At 42.4% G+C, this 21,226-nt stretch overlaps 1 protein-coding gene across 11 annotated transcripts in view; it reads right to left on the bottom strand.

Annotated features, from left to right (window-relative positions):
- The window catches only part of RBMS1 (RNA binding motif single stranded interacting protein 1), a 207,456-nt gene that overhangs the window by 112,678 nt on the left and 73,552 nt on the right, over positions 1-21,226 (bottom strand). The window contains exon 1 of one of the 11 annotated variants that reach the window (XM_075609266.1): positions 2,710-3,351. The exons of 9 other annotated variants lie outside the window; for them this stretch is intronic. In XM_075609266.1, the coding sequence (XP_075465381.1) occupies positions 2,710-2,760 (51 nt within the window). In that variant the 5' untranslated portion in view covers positions 2,761-3,351. Of the gene's footprint in view, positions 1-2,709; positions 3,352-21,226 lie in introns of those variants that run through there. One more of the 11 variants, XM_075609264.1, reaches the window with a different exon arrangement.

The raw sequence follows: 21,226 nt of genomic DNA, 5'->3' as shown, positions 1-21,226 counted from the left end.
TATGCGCCATGGCATTTTATTTGATTTTAAAAGTAATAAAAGAGTAGACTGCTAAAATAAATATGATCTACCTTGTTTAAAAAAAAACACGAGAGTATTACATTGTATAAATTTATGTAAAAATAATATGTGACTGACATTTACAGACGGATAAGAAAGTATCAGTGGCAGATTTGTGCTTTCACATGTGGTATAAAGCATTAGAGGCTGCGAAGTCTTGAGAGTCCTCATGAATATTCCTGGGCCCACAGTCTAGTGCAAACCTGTCACCCCTCCCTTGCTGGTCCTGTTCCCATACTATCAGAAACGGGCTAATAACTAATCTAATTTGTCACTTAACACTTGCAATGGCATCACAAAATCCAAGATGACCATTCTCATGGGAAGAAGCAGTTTAGAGACGAGTAAGAATTTTTTTTTTAATTTTATAACTAGATATTCATTTTTCTATTATTATTATTATTATTTTATAACATGTTCAAGCTAATTGGTAGCAAGCAACTTTAAATCGTAAAACAAATTATCTCGTTTAGCCACAAAAACACACATGTAAAAGATTAAAGACATGCAGAATTAATTAAATAGATGCTTGAGATATTGTAAGGCGGGTTTTCTCATCATTTAAATACAATATTTTCTTTTGGCTACACGTTTGCCAGGATTAGGAATTTAGAATTCATAAAGCAATTTCAAACATTTCTTAAAACAAATACTATTATTTTGCATTGTAGTAGTGTACGCATAAATGTTTGAAGAGAAATAAGCCCTCTTTTGATCATTTGCAAAGACGATTTTTTATTATTATTACTACAACATGTATCAGTTATTAGTTAACTATTATCCGTAATATGCAAATTATAATGCAGTTAGCGTAGCATCTCCTTATCTTTGTAATGCTAATCATACAGGACACCTTATCTTTCCACTTCCAATCTTACAATACACCTTATCTTTCTGTGTGTAATCATCAGGCAAATAAAACTCAACAGAAATTACTTGTCCATCAATAATACAACAATGATTATGCTGAAAATCAGACGAGCAACACGTGCCAATTCATGTCACTTTGGAAGACAGAATGTTCATCCAAGTTTAAGCCAAAATGATACAGTTGCTTGGCTGGTAATCTGGTCCTTCTGTAGTAAGTGTTCCAGGAACTGTCAGCCAAATGCTAACAAAAGAAACCTTTCAGTCAAATGCCATTGGTACCCTGAGTCTTATGGCAGTATAATGCCCACACATTCATTTCATCCTTAGCCTACTGAATAAAAAGGGACGTCTGTTTGTTTTACTGATTCTGTAAGCCCTTTAGCTCTTTGAATCTAAGGAGTGCACTGTGAATAGAAGAGCATCTTATCTGTGTACTCCAGGCCAAGCAGCTAAGTCACATCCGCACTCAAAACACACAGCCCTTCCAGTAAAAGGCCTCACCCGATCAGCTTTTTTTTTTTTTTTTTTCTTGTCATTGCTAACACCCAGTGGTGCAGGACAAACAAACAAATGAACACACAAGGCCCAAAAGGTGCATTACATAATTAACTCTCCTAACAGGTGGAGTGAGAAAATAAATGCTTTGTAATAAAATGGCCTTGCTATTACAGTCTTACAATGCAGCTTGGGAGAGAAGGGTGTGTACAATCAGATCCTACAATGTACGAGTCCTTATTGTTGCCTTATATTTTAAAAAGAAATATTGCCAATGTTTGAAGACACAAGTGGTGTAATTCTCATCTGTATTAGATGCAAAGTATAATAGAGCAGAATATTAAGAGAAATAAAAAATAAAAATAAATAAAACACATTGTGTGTTGATATTCCATAGCCCTAAAAATGTGAATAAAAAGATTTTATTGTTCCATTTTTGCTTTAAAAAGTGGACTTTGAGTAAATAAGGTATACTATGTAAACCAGGAAAATGAGATTCCCCTCCAATGCTCAGCAGGGAATCTTTAAAGTCTATATTAAAACAGCAGTGGTAATATTCTTGTTTTGCGAACTAAGCGTCTGGTCACTGACATCTAATCCATTTAACCTCCCTAAACAAATATAAAGTGCTAAAACTCTTTAGGACACTAAAGAGGGGCTTTAGGTAAAACAAAATCTGAAGAATGACAAACTGTGGTTACATCAAAGATGTATTTACATAATGGTGATTTCAGTGTGTGTATAATATATATATATATATATATATATATATATATATATATATATATATATATATATATATATCACACACACACTTATTATTTTTTTATGCTGCTAATAGTTCTTAAAAAAATGTTTTATCTGCATTAGATCATTAGAATATACCTTCATTTTTAATCCACTACATACATCATTAAAAAGACTTAGACCATTTTTTTTGAATATTCTAATAGCAAACTGCTTATTGGTCATTTATTTAACGATGCTTTCCGTGTACATACTGACGCTGCATATTGCACAAGGCTGTGTGTGGGTTTAACGCAGCCGGGCGCAGAGCAAGGGATCTGCTAAGGTCATCCAGAGTAACACTGCCAGGCTGAGAACAGACCCCTTCACTCCATAAAGGCACAAGGTCACATCACAAGCCACTCTGTGCGTGTGCAGTATGACACGGGCACAGGGCACACGGTCCTAGGACCTCGGCTCTCACGGGGAGGCAGCGCTCCCACCATGAAGTCTACAGACATCGCTCTGTTAAGGAATAATATGGATATTGCCTCTCACCTGCTTCCTATAGGGAGTTCTTACAGGGTTGCTGCTATTTGGAAAAATCATTCCTAAATTCCTAGTCCGTGAACAAAAAAACGAAACCCCCCTCCCCTCCCCGGCCCTTCTGTATCCTCCAAATGAAATAAAAGGCAACTTTGGCGGTGAAGTTTCCCAAGTCCAGACGGCTGCAGGGAAGTCACTGGGGGGAGATCGCCAGGTGAAGCTCCTCTGTGTCTCTGTGATACAATGTAGCCGCTTCTCTCACCGGCACATACAATGCTGGGCGCAGTGAGAAATGGAAGCCCCCCCTTTCCTTTTTCCCTTGCCCCTGGCTCTGAGCTCAATTGGCCAACCCTGCCATCAAAGCCAATGCATTGATCTGCCAGAGACTTCCCCGCAGAGCCGGTCCCACCTACCACGGGCTCTACCAAAGCTGCACTAGAGGGGGCACCGTCACCAACTCTGCTCTTCCTATGCTAAAGACGGTCTCTCGCCCTAAACCTTGATGGCGCTGTAAAACGTCACCGCCCCTGGGGATTGCACTGACGCCAGCTCAATGCTCCCTTGCTGTGCTGTCCCAGGGTTATTTTTCCACGGACTGTTCAGCAACCCCCTTTGTTGAGAATGGTTGGCTCTAGCAGGCATACCGCACATTCCACAGTGTAGCCATCACCTCCTTCCTGTACGCAGCCAGCAGCAGCAACCAGAGCATGCATGCAGGCAGCTAAAGGGGAGGGTGGAAGGCAGGGCTGCTCTTACTGAGGGCAGGGGGTGGGGTAGGCGACAGTGGGGGGCAATTGATTGCCTAGGGCCTCTCTTGTATAGGAGTACTCACTTGACTTCATTACAGTGAACCCTTTATTGGTGCTTTTAGCTGTCAAGAGTTATCTGCAACAACTTGCTTTGCAAATCATTGCTGGCCTTTCTGGCAATGAAGAGGTTACATACTAGTCATCCACGCCTTTAGTGCTGGAGGGACCAACAAAGCATTGCAATGATTTACTGGCACTGGAAAAAGGTTAAACTCCTTACTGTTAGGGAGGACTGCAAAGCATGCAGATCTATACATTGCAATCTCTGCCGGTAACACAGGGGTTAAACATGGGGATTTATTGGATCAGTTGCCCCAGGCATCTTTGCAGACACACAACCCCCACCCCCTCGACAGTGAGGGGGTAATTCACGTCGGTTTCAGTACAAAAACAAAATTATGTAAATGAAGATTTACATCCGAAAGCACCCGCATCGACAATATAGAATAATTCCCACAATGTGCCCCTTGTGAAAAGAGAAGGGCAATATGAAATCAGACTAGTGGCCCAGAATAATGTGGCTGTCAGGATTTAAACGTGTGACAAAAATGAGATTATGGGGTTGTGGGTGCAAAAATTCTGATTTGACAGGGAAACTGCATTGAATTATAGACATCAGTTCATATACTGAGTTAATGAGAATAAAAAAAACAATGAAGCTTGTAAACAAGACTCCATTGTAGCCCATAAGGCCACTGAAGCTGGAAATTAGATTACTTCCAAAAGAGAGACTTGACTGGTGTTATATGGGCACAGACTGTCAAATATCAATAACATGAAAATAAAAATAATACTAAAAGGATCAGTTTGCAACCATTCATATTCCAATTGTACAACTCTCTTGAGTAAGTTTCAATGGGGTAAATTAAAGCACAAGGAAATAAACTTAAGAAAAGACACAGCATTAGTGGCCAAGGCAATAACGTAACCCGCACACTAATTTCTTTAGGTCCAACACCTTAATCACTATTAAACATGTTCCATAAGACATCGTCACAGTATCTATAGAGTAAGCAAGAGGGAAGTCCCTGTTGTAGAAATGAGGCTGTCCAGCATAAAAAAAGCAGATATTTTGCCATACCCAATGCGAAGCGCTGTTATTTCTGATACACCCTTTGCTGTAAATATATATATTTTTAGATAATGAATGTCTCCTTTATTTGCTAATCTCTAAAACTCATACTACAGGGCAGGGGTGGCCAACTCCAGTCCTCAAGAGCTACCAACAGGTCAGGTTTATCCGGATATCCCTGCTTCAGAACAATCAGTGGCTCAGTCGATTGAGCCACCTGTGCTCAAGCAGGGATATCCTGAAAACCTGACCTGTTGGTAGCTCTTGAGAACTGGAGATAGCTACCACTGCTATAGGGAGATCAATTACCTTTACCTAATAAAATACATTATATTATTCAACTAAAATGTATAATATAGATCGTATGTGGATGTATCACAGTGCAAACACAAGTCTCAGAATAAGGCTGATGTAACAATACAGGGAGGGCACTGTATGACTGTGCTCTCATACATACCTTACAATTAGAGGCCACTATGTTTAGCTGCAATTCCCTCCGAGACCACACTGCAAACATATTCCCTCCTCAGGGGAGAGCTTTTCTACTGTGGTTTGAACAATATACGAGTAAACTGTAATCATCAAAATACAGTATACTAGAAACAAAACCTACTGTGGCTCAAACTGAAATCTAAGAGGTGCCTTGCACGCCATAATGGGTATTTCTTTGGTTTAATCACTTGTAGACCAATTACATAAAAACATATGTTGTTAACCTGTTCAGTGGTGGCTACACCAGCAAGACACTCATTTGTCATGTCTTGCCATTCCTTGAAGCTCGGTGGGTAAACAACTGCAATACATGCATGAGTCTATTCCACTTAACATAATATATATAGATGTAGCCAGGTACCCTCCGGTCTCCCCGCGCTCCCGGTTTCCCCCTTTCCTTACCCTCAGATATGTGGGGATGTGCGGCAGGGTGACGGAGTCGCTGGAGGTTCCCTCTGCAGGGCGCCGCCATGTTTGCTGTATGCGCATACGTGCACGCGCGAGGCATGCGCAGAAGTGGCGAGGAGCTACCAGAGTGCCTGGGAGGTTGCGCATGAGCAGGGCAACTCCGCGGCGGCCATATCAGGGGCGCACGAGTGCGAGGTGCAGAGCGGCGGCCATTAGAGGGAGATCACGAGGCTCCCTATGTTAAAGGCTGCAGACAGGACTACAAGCCCCATGATGCTCAGGGGCAGTGACACCACCTGACACCAGGGAGCCAGTAGGGCTGCAGGAGGAGCAGGAACGACTATTGCATGCTGGAAAAGGAAGCGGCCAGTGAAGACCAGGAGCCTGAAACTGCAGGTTGGTCCACGGAGCAGTGCTCCAGGGACTAGGCCAGAGGTTAATCCCCCAGGGCCCAGTTAGTCCCCTGATCCACTGTAGATGTGTTCTGAGTGCTTGCTATAGGGAAGGCCTTCATGTAGGGACCCTTTCATATAGTATTAGAGAGATATATGCTGTAGGACATTGCCTAAATGCCAGTGCAGCCTGAGTGATGAAAGAGTATCTGACTGCATAGCAGAGACAGTTTGCAAAGGATCATCCGGCTGGAGATTCCTCCCCTGGGGAGTCAGACAGTATACTCAACCCTGCAAGGAGCAGCGTGTCGCGCCGTGGGATCACTGTGCTGAGTTGCTGGGTATCCAGGATTATCCTGATGAGGATTAAGATCAGGTAGGTAGTATATTAAGTGCACCAACGGGCCCCAACACAGGGAAACGCTGTCCCTTACACTCACATTAACCTTATAGCTGGTGGACACTCAGAGGTTAAGTGCCCTGGCACATTTGGTACACCAAGGACTAAGGTGATACAAGGACTGACACTAAAGTGATACAATCATTTACATGTGGGCAATGATGTGATGCTATACATGCAGGGGGAATGCCATGCGGTTTATGTATGAAGAGTTATGCAAAGGTTATTATTATGGTGCCTAGTAAATACTGTTTTATTCAACTGCGTGTGGTTACTGTATATGTTGGTTCTGATAAGGGAACACTCCCACCACGTTGGGATCCCTCATCAGTGGAGGCGCTGCACCCAATGTAAGTATACCCCAGGCTCCCCGTGGCGGAGGCTCAGGCCTCATGTTAGCCTCACAGGTACAGCAGCATCAGTAGTTATAGTACCTCAGGAGTACACCCGCTACATACATAAATAAGCAACAACTGGAAAGCTGGCTTGATTTGAACGTATGCCATGTATGTATGTAGATATTCATCTATCTACAACAAGGACATCCAACGCACCAGTCCTTCGATAAGTACCTATATTGTGCACATAAATAAAACAGGTCTATAGGCTAATAATTGGTACTGGAAAAAGAAATCCTTAGCAGCAATATTTCAGATCACTAAATGCATTACTTACTCACCCAGCGACACACTTGTAAGTATATATAACTTTTGGGACTCAGTATGGACTAGTGTAGTAGATCAGGTGTGCTCAACTCCAGTTCTCAAGACCCCACAAGATGTCAGGTTTTCAGGATATCCCAGCTTCAGCACAGGTGGCTCAGTCTTCGACTGAGCCACCTGTGCTGAAGCTGGGATATCCTGAAAACCTGACATCTTGTGGGGTCTTGAGGACTGAAGTTGAGCCCCCTGTCATACATGCATTTCTTTGTGTGATGCTGAATATGTTTTATCATCAGACACAAGTAGCATTATAACATCAGCAACCTAAGCTTTGGGGACCAGTTAGTTCAGGGGCACACCATATTTATTTCTGAAAGGGTCTTCTTCTCCATCACCCTGTTAGATGCAAGTCTATTTTACAAATTTACAAAGGCTGATGCAGTTGTATTAAGGTTCAGAAATAAAAATTCCACATGGGTCGCCCAACATGCCACCAGCACAGCACAGAGCTCACATTAAGATTTGGAAAGGACATCCGGCACTTTACAGTGTTATTTAATGCAGCGTTGCGTCAACTCAATGGTCTTGTGCCCTTGCTGTAAAGAAGATCATTTTGAAAAACATTTTTTTGTGCAAGATGTGTTTCTACAAACCCTCTCCTCCCCAAATGAAAATAAACAAAAATAAACTCCCAACCATTATTTTATGAACATGATGAATGTTTATTGAAACATTCTATACAGTACCTCAATTTTTTGGACGATAAAAATGCTGTCCTTACTGTGGCTTCATGCATGTTCCCGGACAGTTTGGCTGCGAAATGTAGTCTTATTACATGTCGGGGATCTTATCATCAAGATTAGAAAAACACAGAATCTACACCCTATGCACAGCTCACCACAATGGTGACTTTTATAACAACAAAAGAAGTAGAAAATGTATAACAAAGTAATCAAATACGCAATTAATTAAGTCGGCCCTTTTGCACTATTGGTTTTATTATATTGTATAATTTTGTATTTTTGGGGTTATTTAATTAATTGTGTATTTGATTACTTTATCTGTTTTCTACTTTTTGATAAATGCTTGTTTTTTTTTTTTTTTTTAAAGAGATTTAGTGTTTGGAGACTTTTCATTATCTGTTAGGGGGGAGAGAATGAGAGGACGGGGGGTAAGAGAATGAGAGGACGGGGGGGAGAGAATGAGGGGAGGAGGAGAGAAAATGAGAGGGGTGGAGGGGGGAGAGAAAATGAGAGGGGTGGAGGGGGGAGAGAAAATGAGAGGGGTGGAGAGAAAATGAGAGAGGTAGGGGGAAGAGAAAATGAAAGGGGTGGGGGGTAGGAGAGAAAATGAGGGATGGGGGTAGGAGAGAAAATGAAAGGGGTGGGGGGTAGGAGAGAAAATGAGGGAAAGGGGGGATGGGAGAGAAAATGAGGGAGGGGGGTGGGAGAGAAAATGAGGGAGGGGGGTGGGAGAGAAAATGAGGGAGGGGGGTGGGAGAGAAAATGAGGGAGGGGGGTGGGAGAGAAAATGAGGGAGGGGGTGGGAGAGAAAAGAGGTATGGGGGGTGGGAGAGAAAACGAGGGACGGGGGGGGGGTGGGAGAGAAAACGAGGGACGGGGGTGGGAGAGAAAACAAGGGACGGGGGGCGGGAGAGAAAACGAGGGACGGGGGGCGGGAGAGAAAACGAGGGACGGGGGGCGGGAGAGAAAACGAGGGACGGGGGGCGGGAGAGAAAACGAGGGACGGGGGGTGGGAGAGAAAACGAGGGACGGGGAGAGAAAACGAGGGACGGGGGGGTGGGAGAGAAAACGAGGGACGGGGGGGGGGGTGGGAGAGAAAACGAGGGACGGGGGGGGTGGGAGAGAAAACAAGGGACGGGGGGTGGGAGAGAAAACGAGGGACGGGGGGCGGGAGAGAAAACGAGGGACGGGGGGCGGGAGAGAAAACGAGGGACGGGGGGCGGGAGAGAAAACGAGGGACGGGGGGTGGGAGAGAAAACGAGGGACGGGGGGTGGGAGAGAAAACGAGGGACGGGGGGTGGGAGAGAAAACGAGGGACGGGGGGTGGGAGAGAAAACGAGGGACGGGGGGGGGGGGAGAGAAAACGAGGGACGGGGGGGGGGGGAGAGAAAACGAGGGACGGGGGGGGGGGTGGGAGAGAAAACGAGGGACGGGGGGGTGGGAGAGAAAACGAGGGACGGGGGGGTGGGAGAGAAAACGAGGGACGGGGGGGTGGGAGAGAAAACGAGGGACGGGGGTGGGAGAGAAAACGAGGGACGGGGGTGGGAGAGAAAACGAGGGACGGGGGGTGGGAGAGAAAACGAGGGACGGGGGTGGGAGAGAAAACGAGGGACGGGGGGTGGGAGAGAAAACGAGGGACGGGGGGAGAGAAAACGAGGGACGGGGGGAGAGAAAACGAGGGACGGGGGGGGTGGGAGAGAAAACGAGGGACGGGGGGTGGGAGAGAAAACGAGGGACGGGGGGTGGGAGAGAAAACGAGGGACGGGGGGTGGGAGAGAAAACGAGGGACGGGGAGGTGGGAGAGAAAATGAGGAAGGCGGGGTGGGTGAGAAAATGAGGGCCAGGGGGGTGGGAGAGAAAATGAGGGATTGGGAAAGAAAATAAGAGGGATGGGGGAGAGAGACAATGAGAGTGCTGGGAGGGAGAGAATGAGAGGGCCGGGGGGAGAGGGAATGAAGGGGTTGTGAGGGGGGTGAAGGGATGAGTGGTGAGGATGAGGGGGGGTGAAAAAGGTGGGGGGGAGTGTATGTTATTTATAAATTATCTGACGTTTTCTAAAATTCACTCCAAGTGTGCACCAATTTACACCATTTCATATTCTATTTTCGCAAAAACAAATTCTGGGGAGAGTGCTCCGTCCCCAAATTTTCTCTCCAAAATAGAATAGGAAATGGTGCAAATCGGTGCAACGTGGTGGATACTTGGTGTGAAATTTAGAAAAAATGACGTAAGGGTCAGATAATTTGTAAATAACATACCTCCCCACCGACTTTTCTCGAGCGCGTCGCACCTTTCACCATTGTGTGCAGTATTTTTGGAGAAGTCAAATTGCAACTCTAACCAAGGTAAACACCAGGACTATTTTAAAAATGTTTTTAAAGTAATGATTCTCAACTGATACCGTTATAGTTTAGGTTATTACAATTTGGGAAGGAATTGAAAATCAGATTTCTGCAATAGGTCTATGTGTGCACCTTACAAGCTTTCTTTGCATTATTGGGAAAGGCTTAAACATTCAGGTCCTGTGAGTCACTCTTGGTGTTCCGCTCAACATATAGCTAGCTGCCCATCCTCAAAAGTGGCACACAATGCTCACGGGAAACTAGACGGTTGCTGGCTCAGGGGAAACGGAAGAAAATACTTATTCACTGACAAGAGGAGTGGATCAGTGGAACAGAATCCTAGCAAAGGAATTCAAAGATGCTTGTGATAGACACAAAAGTATGCTATGTATGAACAAATAATAGAATGCAAATGAGGCCCAAGGCTTTACAGCCGGTAGAAAAAATAAGGAACTACAAGTGCTGTAAATGTCTAGGTTTTCATCTCAAGAGGGAGGCTCAATAGTCAAATGCAGAGTATAATGCATGTAAAATTGAAATTCACTGAACCATAATTAACTACTTCCGTGAACGATAATTAACATACAGAAGTCAGCACCCTTCTGCTTTACTCATAACATGACAAATGACAGTCAATTAATTCCCAAGGCTTCATCTGCCGTTATTGGATGCCATTTTTCTTTTATTGATAAAGCAGTGAGGGGTTGAGTTAAGGTTCTCATCTACTGTTCGCAGAAGCAGTTCAATATGGTTCACTGGTTTTCATCTCGAGCTCCACCATAACTCAGCCGCCATCTTTCTTTCATTTAATCACAATTAAATGATGTACGGTTACCGTGCTGTGGAAGGAAAGCGAAGCTGTGATGTTGTAAAAAGCTATGAGAATGAATGGCACTATCATAATGTATTCCCATGATTTTTAAGGATCATGTTATTGCAACAGAACGTTAATTTCAATTATTTTTGGGCGAGGGAAAACTGATGCCTTGGTTTAAAAGCCCAATTCCTCCCCAAACATAATACAATGAAAAAACAAGAAACTATATAACAAACATGTAATAATTAGGCAACAATTTACCATTGTTTCAATTTTGTAGCATCTGAAAAAAATATCTCCCAAAATACACGCAGAGCTATCAACAATGCTGTATCACAAAAATGGCCTACAGATACATTGTTGTTGTAGAGGTAAAAGTCCTTAACTACATTCTTTGAGCATTGAGGAAAAGGCGATTACGTGTTCTTTTTGACATTATTTCAAAATCATACTTCATGCGTGTTATGTTTGGGTAACTCTGAACTATAGGCACTTCATTCGTTTTTCAATAGAAATTCCAAGTCAAGAAGTGCATTTAGTGAGTTTTTGCCAAAAACGCACTTAATGAGTTTTACGTCTACAAAACCACTGGCGTGTCGTTCCTCTGTATCTCTGCTCACAAAAAATAATCAACATAAAATGTTTCTCTTCTCTCAATGATTTTATATATTGTTCCTTCAAATCAGCTTACATTTGTAAAACTAATATCATTTCACAATAATTGAAATTGATTTCAATTTGTTCCATTGGACTTCAAAGAGTGGGATTGAAAGGTTACATCAATGCCGGTTTCTAGCTTGGACTACAAAATTGTGACTGATGTTAATTTTCAGTGAACATTCAGAAGGTGCCAATTAAAGTAGCATAATTTCTATAAAAATATCTATTTTTTTTTAGCCATAGAATTGCCTAATTGATTTACCCAACAATTGATTGTGAATAAAATAATCTATGAAATGTTTGTTTTATTTGCATAAATTGAATGTAATAAATGTAATTATAGCTGCATAGCGTTGTCTAAGGAGTAACACTGTTGATGTCAGAGTGGTCTCTTCGTCAAAATAGAGATGTATTACACCATTAACTGCTCTGAACACAGGCTCCAAGGACCTCACGCATGCGGAGAAATACACTTTTTTTATTTTTTGACAGCAAGTAATTGAAAAACCAACACCATGACATTGCGGCTTCCTATTGGCCCATGGAACAAGGCAGGCAGACAGTGGCTATTTTGTTCTGCCCGATAAGTATCCATGGCAGAAAGTTTTAAAGATGTACTTATCTGTCCCCTGAGCTTCAAATTTGGCAAATTACTTCGGAGAACCCTCCCAGATTCATAAGGGATTGCAGCTTTAAAGAGGCAATACAAGCCATTTTTACATTTCTTTTCATTTTTTTTTATATACAGGATTGAAGCAGGTGGTCTCTGGAGTTGAACCCCGTCAATTTCAGCTCTGGGTTCCCCCTACTTCTGGAGTCACTTACTACCGTAGAGGTAAGGATCTCAGGAAGCAGGGGGTCCCTGGAGCTGAAATTAACGGGATTCCGCTCCGGAGACCCAGGGTTGCCAGCACTCCGGGTTTGATCCGGAGACTACGGGTTTCAGTCACGTAATTTCCGAGCTACGGGTTTATATATGAATTCTCCGGGTGGGGGCTCGGCTCTTACCTTCTCCGGCGGCGGCATCTCCTCCTGCATGGTCCCGTCAAACATTGTCATGGCAACGTGACGCCGCAACGTCATGTGCACTCCTGTTATGGCAACGCGACGCCATTTGAAGTCATGGAGCCATGTTGACGGTAACATACAGGAGATGCCACCGGAGAAAGTAAGAGACTTAAATATATAAATAAGAAATTACATTTAAAAAATGAAATTAAATTGGAAAAAGTTAACCTTCAAGAGAAGGTGGCCACCCTGCGGAGACCATCCTACCTGTATCGATAAAAGGATATCAGCAGTGCTGCTACTCTCTTCCTCTTGCTGCCCCCTGAGACCTGCCGTCCCTAGACGGTGCCTTACCTGCTTACCACCTAGGAATGGGCCGGGGTTCAATCCTGTATTACAAAATGAAGAACAAAAAGACGGCCTGGATTGCTCCGTTAATATATCTTTAATGTGTTTTAAATCAAATCAAATAGCTTCACACTCATTACTAAAAATGCTTAAAGTCCCACAAATTACTTCTTGTTTGTATAGGAAAAATAACTAAAAGTTAAGACATAATTCATCTTTAATCATAAACAAATGCATTCTAAACGAAAATGAGATCATTAAGGGTTAGGACTATTCATACTAATAAATATAGGGTTCATTTGTAAGCTTTTAAAGGTATAAATGACCCCGCCTCCAAATGTTGAATTTGCGTTCGGGTTGGCTCCTGCATTACAATAAGTGGCAAATTGGAAACGTGTAAAAGCCGGAAAAAAATAGTTAAGATATTTGCTAAATGAATCGTTGCGAAAGCAACATCATAAAGGGACATTTCAGTCTTTGCCACAGTGAATGGACTTCTTCCTGTTCATGGACCTGTTGGTAACTCTTGAGGACTGGAGTTGGCCACCCCTGATCTATATACACCATCGCCTTATCTGGAAAGGGGACTTAAACAAGAAATCCGAGGGACTTGACCAATTCCTTTCATAACGCTCTAGTTTCCTTTCCATGTACAAGGTCACCAATTGGAAATGACCTTAGTTATTTCATGCCTGATGTCAGCTGGCAGTAGGTTAAAGTTGAACCGACCTCATTACTTTACTGAATTAAAACCAGATAGGGCAAATAGTCAATTTGCAGACATGTCTGTGAACATGGCAACATTTTTATTTCCTACCCCTAAATCTTAAATATTCTAGCCAATTTGTATATAAACAACATTATAGAAATGTTGATTATTAATGTTATTTTTTGGATGTGTAGTATTGAAAATCACCCCAATAATATTTATGTCCATAGTACAGTATTTAAAAAAAAAAGAAAAAGAAACTATATTGACAATATTGTTAGCTTGTATTAAAGGCAATACAAAAGATGACATCTCTTGCTGATCTACAATGTCAGATCAATTCAAGCATCCCTAAAAATGATATATGAATTGTATGTCTGGCCACCTATTGTAGTAGGGTAGAATAACATTTTAGGATACATTTTTCTTGTGATTAGACTTAACAGTATAGTTTGTTTTTTTTAAACTATTTTCTTTAGCTCAGTTTGTGTGAGCTGTAAAATTGCAAATACAGATACAATACCAATTTATCCTGAACAATGATACACCGGGACTTGTCCAAGGTCAGAAATAAGGTCTTATGTAATGATCTCGGCACAGTCTAAGGGCAAAGCACTTACCGGGAGCAAAATGAGAAAGAACATGCGAATAGAAAATTAACCCATTCACTGCTTAATGGATCACCTGGCCCCTTTCAGCCTGAAAAGGTGGACCAAAAGATAAAATGTAAAGGCAAAATAAGACACTTAGGGGAAGAATATTAAATGGGCAAACATACTGGATCTGGAAGATTTGCCGTATATAAAGATTAATTAGTGTGCCAACACTCTGCAATCTTTTTTTTATTAAGTCTCATTAACCGGCCCGGCTGCTTTAGTGCAATACCCCATCATTTATATTAAGGCACTTGTATGTTCTAGCAAACATTTTGCTTCAATCCTGTCACCCATGTGAACATGTGTGATACCTCTCTTTATTATGTAATATATTGATCGATACTCCTACCAACCGTGAACATAAATCTTCATCAGAAATCTTACCAGACTAATACATGTTCGTATAAGTAGTAAATACAAATTCAACTGTAATACTTAGGGGTAGATCCTCAGAAGTGCACCAAATTAGGGCAAATAACGTTACCTTACCTAATTAGGTAACGAATGTTCCTTTTCCTTCATTTAACGGGTTCCTCAAAAGCTAATCATATGCCTAAATAAAGTCTGTCAGCAAAACCACCATCCTTACGTTACCTGTAGGAACCGGGATGATCATAGTTACATCGTAGATGCAGTTGAAAAAAAGACATATGTCCATCAAAGTCAACCTTATAGTGTGGAGACACGTTTTCCAATACACTGCACATGGTCATTGGGTAAACTTTAATGCGCGTTATAAAGGCAGCGCTATTAACGGAGATTTTCATGTGCGTTACCAAAAGTTAATGAAAGTCTTATTATAATATTGAGAAATGTATCATTAACGATCACTTCATTATATGGTATATAATGTAATAATGACTGTATAAAATATGGGTGTACAATAACGTATATCCATACATACCTCAACAATAGTGATTAATATTGTTGAGGTATGAATGGATATATATTTTTGAACACCGATACTTTATTCAGTCATTACAGGCATACCCCGGTTTAAGGACACTCACTTTAAGTACACTCACGAGTATGGACATATTTTCAATAGCACCATACCCTTGTGTCCGTACTCTCGCTTTGCGAGTAAGGAACACATTCTGCCCTACAGACCGCCGCAGTAGTGATGCGCTGATTCTCCTCGCCCAATAGGCAAACGGCAGCTCGCGCATGCGCCTGTCAGCACGTCCTGAGCAGCAATACCGGCTCCCTACCTGTACCGAAGCATCCTGGGAAAATGGTAGTGCTTCACTTTAAGTACATTTTCGCTTTACATACATGCTCTGGACCCATTGCGTACGTTAATGCGGGGTATGCCTGTATTACATTATATACCACATTAGTTCACACAAACATATCACTTTAATCACTAAAAACCATAATATGGTTTACTATGTGTTTCAGACATTTATATCTTTGAATGACACATGCAACTTTTTGTAATGAAAGGGTAAAGTCCTATACACATTGTATTGCTTTTAGGCATTTCCAAGAAAGAACTCAAAGATAATCAGGGTCTAGATATGAGTAAGGGCAGCTTTAGGAAGGTGCTAAATATCATAGCGTTATTATCATGCGCTAACATTATCGGAGGTCTGAGGATCTGAATTGTTGGGTAAACTGCTCATAACCATATGATTTGCATCTGAGTAAGCCTAAGGTCCATTAAAATGTAAGGATCCGTTATTTTTAAGGAAAATGCCAGGACATCGTTGTGCTATGCAGCTGAGATAACATAATGTTAAAAAATTAGCTACCTTCTGATGATCTACCCCAGGGGAGTGCAAACATTTGGACCTGCGCTCCCCTGCCTGCTCCCCCTCACCTTGTTTGGCGGCGTCAAATTACATCACGTGACCCCATTGCCATGGAGACGGATGCGTGTCATCACTCCGCATCACACCACGGCGTCATTTGACGCCTTACCAGCTCTGCAGAATCCCGGTAAGCGAGTTACAGAGGCCTCAAGCGATCCCCCAGTTTGCGGCCGTTCGCTTATGTTTGGTGATGTTAAAGCTGCTCTATCTCAATCCGAAACTCACTAATTCCTTTATCCCCTGTACCCAGTTTTCCAGATCTATCTGTCCGTGATTTGACTGTATAACCTCTGTTCTTTTAATGTAACCATGTATTTTTTATAACTCTGTGCCCAGGACATACTTGGAAACGAGAGGTATCTCTCAATGTATTACTTCCTGGTTAAACATTTTTATAAATAAATAAAAATAAAAATGTAATTGAAATGCCTCGGGGAAGAGCGCAGGGCCTCTGCAACTCCCCGCGCCCCCGAAACAAATCCAGCGTCCCCCTGGGGGGGCACGCCCCCACTGTGTATACCGCTGATCTACCCCATAGTATTTTATTTCTAGATAGTACCAGCCATGTTTCTAGACATTTTCAGCATAAGTACAAATATAAAATACAGAGGATTAAATATACAATACACTAGAGCACTATGGATAAAACAAATAAAAGGAATTTCCTCCTTAAAAGTATTTAAAAAAAACGATAACCATTAACGCTCATTAATGGTTATTTGAGTGACTGGCCATTAATAAGTGTTAACTGCTAGCACACTTTGGTGAATATACCCCTTAACGTTATCACCTTCTGTATTACAGGATGGAAAAACATGGCATAGAACCATGGAATACATATGGTATCATACAGCTCCCGTCGTGTATGATACCATGTGTATGAAGTATGTGTCCAATTTCTTGTCTTCTATTTCGTAACACAGCTGCAACTATCTCCTGGGAATCTCTCCTGAACAGGATGTTGCCTGGGAAGAGACTTTGTTTTCAGAGAAAAAAAAAAAAAAAAGAAAAAAAGCTTTCCTCAATCAATCTAGCTGCCATTAGCATTCCAGCTTTACTATGTCCTTATTTGCATAAAAAGCTGTGTTACAGATGTCCTACTTCATGTATTCAGTCCTGACATCCCATGAAAACATATTGAAGGTCTCATATGAAAATATCTGGATATGGGACGCTGTATAAATGCTTTACCATAAGTGGGACTGAACCTCTCTAAATCATCTAACATATGTTCTATAATTTTTTTTGTCAAATATATTAACTATGTTTTGCTTTGCTGCCATTCTAACACGTGCACAGTTTTGGTTCAAAGACCAAACGCCACTTAAAACCGCCAACATATGGGTGCATTTTCTATTGCCTATTTTAACTGGCGGGTTTCGTGGTCGTTTTTCCTAATCATTATTACGCCCAGATATTAACACATTTGTTTCCATGAATGGCAGCAAACATGAAAGAAAGAAAGAAAGAAAGAAGCAGCATATGTCAGACTGCATCCGAGTAGCCATAGAGAAGCCTTAACCATTTTGCAGCAAAATGCTCCTAGGAAATGACATGGCCCAGATCACACCCAAAATGTCCCGAATCCTCCTCTCAGAGCCGCAGCAGAGATCAGCTGCTAGAAAGGACCACACATGCTGTTCCAGGAGGTGTCACTCCATCTTGATGGCGGTACCATCGGTGCCACTGCTCAGGGCCCCGTGCCTGCAGAGGCTTGTACTCTCCACAAGGACTCCATCTGTGGAGCGGTTGTGACGTCGGCGACAGAGGGAGCCCACACAGACAGCCAGGCTCAACTTCTGTGTCAGGAATCCCCAGGTGCGCTCCTCCCGGTGCCGCCGTAACTGCCCCACAGGTAGGGCTCCGGGGAGCGCAAGTGGCTCCGCACTTACAGTTTGCACCAGTAAGCCCGTCCTGCGTCACTCGCTTACATTTAGCTATTAACATGGGTGGGAGGCAGGGGATCCCCGGAGCAGAAATGCGTTATTTCAACTCTGGCCCCCTTGGTCCTGAGATACATATTGGAAACGTTATGCAGACCAATAGAAAGCCTTGAGGGATGGTACTTGCGCTACTTTTCCAGCTATGTATTTCGGGAACCACGGAGTCCATAGAGCTGAAATTAACCCGATTCAGGACTAGAGACTCCCTGCTTCTAAACTATGTGGAAAAAAAATGGGGGGTTCAAAAATGTTTTGTAAGGGGAAACATGCCACACTCAGTTCATTTTTGTCTTAAAAAGGATGGCCCCTTCAATGTTTACCAGCTTACATACTGTAGCTGTGGAATCAAAGCCTGATTCCAAAAGGCGTAAGGCCTCGTTCAGGGTGCAGGCTTCTGAGGGAGGGCGTGCTGCCGTGCGAGCTGTCGTGGGACACAATGTATTCAAATTGAATACTGGTTGTCAGGGTAGCAGTTGCACTGTCTCCAAAATACGGAGTTGACGCTGGCTACAGTTTCAATAAACAAAAAATTAGTTTTTTGAAGCTGCAGCAGCGTCACTGGGACCTCGGCAGCCAATGAAATCATTCTTGAGAATGATTTCATGACTGCAACTTGGATCCCTTACCTGCCGTCTGTAGCCCCGCCCCCTCCCCGCCTCCTCAACTCCTGAAAAAGTCTGCTGGGAGGATGAACACACCGCCCAGCAGACTGCCGCCCTCCCTCCCGAACGCCCTCCTTCCCGAACGCCCTCCCTCCAACTCCTGCCTCTGGCACCCTAAACGAGGCCTAACACACAATTTCATGCAATCTATATTGTTTTTTTTGGAGGATCATTCTTAAATGGGGGAAGAATGCTACAAAGATTACAAATTTGCATTTATTTCAGAGTTGTAAGGCATGTTAAAGAACATTCACAATGGCAATCATATTTAAACATGTAATTTCTTCTTGAACCAAACAATAGCAATGACTGTAGAAACCAGATACCTTTCATCATGTTAAGTGTATTTTTTTGTTAGCAAAGTAGGATGCCCTTGATAGGCCATGCAACCAATGACGTCATAATATTCCCGTAGAATGGGTGACTGTTGGTTAATTTCACAGACAAGTATGTGATTAGGATAAAAAATAAAACGTTTATGAGAAAATCAAGGCTCAGCAAAAGCTTTACTTCCTATGAGAGAAAAAACAGCAGATAATTTTATACTCCCCTAAACCTGAACTGAAAATACAAGCAAATGTCCATACATTGGACTGCGTCCTTTGAAAATCACTTTATTTCTCAATAGGTTATTATTATTATTATCGTTCATTTGTAAAGCACCGACATATTCTGCAGTGCGGTACAATGGGGATACCGATATCTGCTAATTACATAAACAGTTACTTACAACTAAGGACAAACATGTACAAAGAGAAACAGAGAGGTCATGAGGGGCTCTAGCCGTCAGGGCTAACAATGCAGAGATGAATGTCGTTAGTGCAGCAAATAGATATACTGAATAACGCCGCTTATTGCAATGATTTCATTTGGGCCTCCTTGGTACAAGTGTGGAAGTGAAACATTACTACTGTATATTAACCCTTTGGTAGGAGAACACGCTAGTATGTTCACGTGTAACATGAACCTCAAACTACACAAAAGGCCTAATTGCTACCAAAAGCGCGGATGCTGTAACTTGACTCGTATGGGAATTACACACATGATGTCAGTGGAAAAAAATGTTCAAGTCAAATAGTTTCACTCAGTGCTGCTCAAATCTTTCTGGCAATTTACTGATGTGATGCAGGCCTCAAAGAGTCAAGCAGATCAAGAGAGATCAAGCCCATTTGGATCACTTAATGACAGCATTTCATGGCCATGGGTAAACAAGCAACCCCCCCACCCTCACCTCACAGCAAACAGTGAAGATTGCAGTGTGTAATGAAGCTGATTATCTCTAAACACTTCCAGCCCACAGAGGCTTTCTCTGCATACTACAACCTTGTAATTGATTGATTTGATTTTGAAAATATACATTCTTCTACTTTTAATCGTGTGGGTCCTAGAAGCAACAGTCCCCCTCCCTCAAAAAGTCTATATGAGTTTAACTTGGGGTGGGCAACTGGCAGTCCTCAAGGGACACCAACAGGTCAAGTTTTCAGGATATCCCTGCTTCAGCACAGGTGGCTCTATCAATGGCTCAGTCGAAGACAGCCACCTGTGCTGAAGCAGGGATATTCCGAAAATCTGGTCGGTTGCTGGCACTTAAGGACGGGAGTGGCCCACCCCTGGTTTAACGCATATACTGTTAGCATCTTGCAGCTCGCGTCTATCATATTTTCAGCACGTAATGTTTCTCGCATGCAAACACAGAATGTAAAATGGATGGCATTGCACAAAAATACAAAATACGCCTGTGAAATGACCACACAATGGTAAAATAGAAAGGAAACATTTACTTTTTTTTATGGTGATTTGAGATGATTGTTGCTTTAACCTTTCACCACCAGAGAGGCCTGCAATGCAATGGATAAAATACACTCGTTGGCAGGGTTGCCACCAATCTGGTTTTACCTAGTAAACCTCCGGGTGGCGGCGTCTCCCGGCGTGCACCGGCATCTTCACCCTGCAACTTTTCTCAATATGGCTGCCCGGCATCAAATGGCGCCGCATTGCCATGACAACAGGAACGCAATGTGACGTATCCGTGTCACTTGATGTCCGTTGCCATGACAACGCGGCGACACGAGACGCCGCGTGGCCATATTGAGAACAGTTGCAGGTGAAAGATGCCGGGACCCGCCGCTTAAGGTAAGCACGGCATTTAAAAAAAAAAAAATCTCCGGGTTGGCCTTCGGTGGAAGGTGAACCATGCTCGTTGGTCGAACAACTTTTCTGAAATTCATTATACCAAAGATAAAAACTCGAGGCATACAGTGAAATGTCACATTAACAACATATTATGCATGGGACAAATACAATAATGTATTGTTTCTCAAAGAGTGCTGAATAAGGGGTGAGCTAATAAAATACATTTACATACTGTACCGTAGGTTGATGAAAATGTCATATTTACTATAGCTGCAAAAATGATACTAACATTTATTCTAATGCCATTACAATATGAGGATGATGTGATGGATTGTTATGCACTTTCCAGCCTTTTGCCTCATGATAATAAACTACCAATGTCATAAAATATAATACTTTACAAATTAGAATTTTACGAAGTTTTTCTTTTTATTAACCTTTGGTTCTGGGGACTAACTT

This window comes from Ascaphus truei, chromosome 7, assembly GCF_040206685.1.
Source record: "Ascaphus truei isolate aAscTru1 chromosome 7, aAscTru1.hap1, whole genome shotgun sequence".
NCBI classification, from domain to species: Eukaryota; Metazoa; Chordata; class Amphibia; order Anura; family Ascaphidae; genus Ascaphus; species Ascaphus truei.
Note: the sequence above shows the minus strand (reverse complement) of the source record. Positions and strands in the feature narration are given on the sequence as shown.